General features: G+C 46.1%; 1 protein-coding gene across 1 annotated transcript in view; it reads right to left on the minus strand.

Annotated features, from left to right (window-relative positions):
- Positions 1-5,370, minus strand: part of LOC104127010 (adhesion G-protein coupled receptor F2) — a 7,860-nt gene that overhangs the window by 1,062 nt on the left and 1,428 nt on the right. Inside the window, exons 2-5 of the mRNA XM_035895122.1 lie at positions 2,563-2,599; positions 2,265-2,425; positions 1,405-1,695; positions 4-650 (exon numbers count right to left, since the gene is read on the minus strand). Of these exons, the coding sequence (XP_035751015.1) occupies positions 4-650; positions 1,405-1,695; positions 2,265-2,425; positions 2,563-2,599 (1,136 nt within the window). The remainder of the gene's footprint in view (positions 1-3; positions 651-1,404; positions 1,696-2,264; positions 2,426-2,562; positions 2,600-5,370) is intronic.

The following is a 5,370-nucleotide window of genomic DNA, read 5'->3' on the forward strand; positions in this document are numbered from 1 at the left end:
ACACGAGTAATGTAATCCAGCACTGCATTTCGCAGCGTGGTGGGGGACATCAAAATGGAAAAGGATTTGAACGTCCGACGGTGATGCCTGCAGATGCAAACAACGCTGCTGATGTTGTCAGACTTCACTGTGCATGCCCTGCTATCCCACCTCCTTTCAGCAGAGTGCCACGCAACACACTGAGCCTTGACGTTCTCCAGTTTATTCACCTTTTCGAAGGTGAGCAAAATATGCCGGAGCTCTTCTGGCAGAGACACAGACAAGACCATTCCATTCACCAAGCCAGGGTCCAACCGGCTGGTTTCTATAATGGCTCCAAGCGTTGGAAATGCAACGCTGATGGCTTTGGAAGTCTTGGGTAACTTCAAAAGTTCTTCTTCTGGAATGACCATGTGCCCAGTGATATTGCCTGTGTTACTGAATGCCATAGAAAAATCAAAGCTCTTCCCTGAACTATTTTTATGTATGCTGTAGCCTTTTGTAGAGATGAAGTGTTCCTGTATACTTTCTGACCCATTCCTTAGAAGAAGTTTCCCAGCAAATAAATTCACCGAGTCCAGTAATATCGAACTGGCATTTCTGTCCCTTACAAAAGCCCAGTTGGAAATGATGGAGCTGTTTAGAATATGGTTTGCTATCCTGCTGTAACTCTGAAAGAAAAAAGAAAAAAATAAGTTATTTTTTATGTTAAAGGAAACCAACTATTTTTCCACTGGCAGGGCCTCCAGAAAGGCTCATTTAACTCGAGTGATTTCTATAAAGGGAATATTATTCTTTGACAACAAGCAGGTTCCCATGATCCCATCCCAGTCAAACCCAAACATCTCATTGGCACGAATCACTAACGGAGTTCTCCTATCCTCTTCATATCACAGCTCAAAAAGTGCTTGGAGAAGGAAGTATAGATCAAAAATCAGGACACCTAAGTCCTATTCCATACGCTGACCCACTATGCAGGTCTGCTTTGCACCTCCCTCCCTACATTTCTTCCCCCGCCTCTCTGATTTCTGAGTTCATCAGGGAAAGATTTCAGTTTCCATTGTGCAACACATAACAACATAGCTGTGGGTAAGCACCTCCATGGCTGCCTTCCCTACGATGTCATACTTGAAAAATTGATCCTTCCTGGTACTGCTCTCCCATGTCTACAACAGTGGTTCCTGCAAACTTTTACTTTTAAAGAAAGCAAATTCCACTCCTGGGTGAAACAGAGGATTTCCACCACACATGGACAGACTAAACAGTTTCTCTGACAAGATAAAATCATCCTCTCTGGAAACTTTCCAGGTGACCTCCATGCAAGTTGCAGCCACCACTTATTGGAGAGTAGCTATAAGGACAAAACACTGTCTGGGTGCTCCAGCAAGCTCAGAAACCCCTCCTGAAGCCCATAAAAGTAAATACCTGCATTTTTCCTCTATTGACGTTCTCCAAAAACAGCAGGGAAATCTTCTTTAGCAACTCCACTATATCAGCAATGTTTCCTGGAATGGCTGGTGAAGACAGGATATCTGGGATGATGCATGAAAAATCAGCTTGGCAGTTACTATCCCCATAGTCATCAGCACCAAAATATTTTGCTCCATCTCCAGGCTTCCCACGGTCTGGCTTTCCTTCCCCTACAAAAGGAAGGTGTCCTCCAGCAACACTAACATGTCCTCCAGAGCTTGGAACAAGTTCGCGTTCAGAAATCCTCTGGAGGGAAGAAAATAAATTTGAGACAATTAATGAGCAGAATGAAAATTAAGCTACAGCTACAACCAGGCAAGAGGTGCAGTGCTGGGGCGTGCAATGAACGTGCCAGATGGCCTGAAGCCCAGGACCAAAGCTCACCTGAGAAGAATGTCGTGCTTGTACAACACACATGAAGGAAGGGGCCAGAACTAAATACAGTGCCTTATTCTTGAAGTGACTTGAATAAGGTCCTTTATTTTGTAATTAGGGGAGAATTTACCGTGAATCATCCGATTATTACAGGTTCATTCTAGTGTATCATTGTCTTGGTTTAGACCCACGTGAAGAACACCAGCCGAGTGAACAAGGCGATTTCATTTCTGAATTATGATTCCATATAGGAATTTTCCAAATTTATTTCCCATCATTTGATTTAAGGTGATGTCAAATCCTGTTACTAACGCAATTGGTGTTTTAAGATCCCAACTTCTTCCCTCTGCTCAAGTTTTAAAAGGTGTGGAGGAAGGGGGGGGTGTCTTTGCAAGAAATTATGAGCATAGGCCAATGTAGATGCAGAACAGTTACCTCACCTGAAAAAGGGACTGAACATCCAGGCTAGCACAAGCATCTGTGAACATTTGCCACTTTCTGTTTTCGCAGACAAAGCTTGTCTCCCCATGGAAGGGGGGAGAACAAGGCTGAATACAAATAGCTCCGTTATCTTTGCAGGGTATAAGATTTATACACCCACCTGGAAAACAAGTCAAGCAGATACTGTTATAAGGTGTAAGACAGCATACCATGGTCCATGAGGTATCAGGGGTGTAAGGTATTTATAACCGATAACACTTCATAAAGAATTAAAAGATGCGTAGCTATTCACTGTACCTTGCTGATTACCAATCTTCGATTCCTTACTGACAACCTGAAAAATAAGGAAAAGTGGAACGTAGGTTGAATGTCACAATAAGTAAGACGACTCCTTGGCACAAACGAGAAAGGTGATTTCAAGGGTAAAATAGGCCTTTTGAGGTCCAGAAGTCTTCAAAGTCCAGAATGCAGAGCTCGTGGCCAGTCGCTCATGCAGGCCAGCTCAGAACCCTCCACTAACAGTTTGTCTCTCGATATGAAGCCTTCAGCTGCACCCTTCGACTGAAGTGACATACTGAGCTAGGGGACAGGGTCACATATGACTCCAGCAGCTATTCCTCAGTCAAAAAGCCTGTATTTGGCTTAACTTCTTGTAAGGGACTAGAAACTTGTCTCAAGGTTGGTGGCAGGCAAGTTGAACTACCAAAGCCTAATCACCACGACAACTGAGTGGGACAGTTTAATCACCAAGGCAGACATGTCCCCGCCCGGGCCCAGGGTCGACTGACAACGGGGAGGGGGCTCGGACCCTCTGGGATTTTCAAGCACCCTCTAGTGACGGTACTGGGCATGCACCCCACTGCCAAGTGGGAGGCCTGGGTATGCAAAACAGTTATTGACTATGCAAGAGGGCAATCCTGTAAAAAGGGGAAACCAGCAGAGACCAGGAGGAGCATCCAGGAACATCTGCCCTCCACTGGATTCGAAGATACATCAGGTGCACCGGCTGCGCGGGCCGCCCCGGGTAGCTATCGCAACACTCCCCTGCTGTTTGTTTCTCCCCCTTTCTTTCCCTTTCTCACTTTTCCTCTCTTTCTCTGCTTTTCTCCTGCGTATTTGTTGTTGGCCAAATAAAGTGACTTGGCACTTGACACTGTTTTGAGTCTTAACTCTGTTCCCGAGAATGTAAAAGGAACCTAGTCACAATAAAACATTGGAGTTAATCAGAAGTTAAACCCAACTGCCCCCAACCTCCCAGAATTATCTGAGGTTGATTGGAAAACAAGGGGGTTTAACCTCTGCCAAATTGTTCAACCCAACAGTGGATCGTGACACTTCTCCAATATTTCTCATGTTGATGAGAATATGTGACTTGTTGATGAGAATACATGATCTATATGACTTTTACCATAAGATAAAGCTGTACAAATACCAATAGCCACTTTGTTCCTCTCCTGGTTGGGAAGCGACCCCGAAGCAGGCGTACCAGGCTCCTTGCATGCTGGGACTGCATGTCTTTCAGCCGGGTGCAATCCAAAAGGGCTTCCATCACTGCTTGGTCAAATGGTCTATCATCTACAACAACCCTGTCAGTCTGGAAGCAAAGTCTGACTACGTGATGCCTTGGAAATTGCACTGTTACTGCTGGGTAGAGCAGGCTGAACAGCAGATGTCTAACACTCCAGGAGCTGTGCTGGAGGTTGCTTGGCATATTGAATGTATTAAATACTTCAGAGTATTTCTTCCTGTAGTGACAGGACAAGGGGCAATGGTTTTAAACTTAAAGAGGGTAGACTTAGATTGGATATGAGGAAGAAACTCTTTATGATGAGGGTGGTGAGGCACTGGAACAGGTTGCCCAGAGAAGTTGCGGATGCCCCATCCCTGGAAGTGTTCAAGGCCAGGTGGGATGGGGCTTTGAGCAACCTCATCTAGTGAAGCTTACCCTGAGAGCAGTGCGCGGCGTGGCTGGGAAGAAGTGCACAGCCCAAAGGAGCAGGCAGTGGGTTACCCTCACATCCATTGCCTCGTGTTTACTGCTTTCCTCCTGGAAGAAAGATGTTGAAAAGGTTTAGACCTCCCTGTTTTCACTTTTGAACACAGTTAGGTTGCTAGTAAGAGAGCAGCTAAACCCATCCCAAAGACTGTCCTTACTGGGCTTGCAAGGTGATTTTCAGACATTTATCGTTGCCCTGGTTTCAGCTGGGACAGAGTTAATCTTCTTCCTAATAGCTGGCATGGTGTGGTGGTGTGCTCCCTCCTCCCCTCTGACTCCCCCTCCCTCGACCTCTTTCAAGGGATAACCACCCGTGTCAGCCGCGATGGATGTGTCTGGTTGTGAAGGATGCACCCACTGGATGTGGGGAAGACAGATAGCTGAGGGCTATAGTGGAATGTGGCCACCTAAGCACAGTGGTCAGTATGCAAATATGTCTATGAGCCAATTATCTTACCCCCATCAATAGGGAGCAGCCCAGGAGCCCTTTGAGCTCTCCTGCACGGCATCGGGCTGCACGGCAGGATCTCCCCTTGAGCAGGGACGCCTCTCAAGGTTACTCCTTGAGGTTGAGAGATTCCTCACCACAACAGATTCTCAGTGATAGGCTAACAGCGTGCTAACACTGAAACCTTAGCCAAGTAACATAAAGGATCGATCGCGCATATATAATCCTTTAGACATACACCATTGACCAAGTCTGGGACTAGGACTGGATCCAGCCGCACCAGACTCCTCTCTGAGGAAGGAGTTTAGAAAGCAAGGGGGTCCTGTCTGAACCTCATGACCCAACTGGAGGGTCTCCCTGACAGCTTTGTCTGACCCTGCCCTCTGTACAGTAAGTAACCAAGTGTTCCTTGCCATTGAATCTTATAAGCCACTGTTGCATTTACCACTGAACTTTGGTAACTCACTGTTTTACACCGATAAACTATATTATTTTTGCCTCCCTCTCACTCCATCCACGACACACAGTGCTGTGTTTTGGATTTAGTACAAGAAGAATGTTGATAACTCACTAATGGTTTAGTTGTTGCTGAGCAGCGCTTAGACTGGCCAAGGACTTTTTCAGCTTTCCCTGCTCTGCCAGGGGCACAAGAAGCTGGGAG

Source organism: Egretta garzetta, unplaced genomic scaffold (assembly GCF_000687185.1).
Source record: "Egretta garzetta isolate BGI_Z169 unplaced genomic scaffold, ASM68718v1 scaffold235, whole genome shotgun sequence".
Classification (NCBI taxonomy): domain Eukaryota; kingdom Metazoa; phylum Chordata; class Aves; order Pelecaniformes; family Ardeidae; genus Egretta; species Egretta garzetta.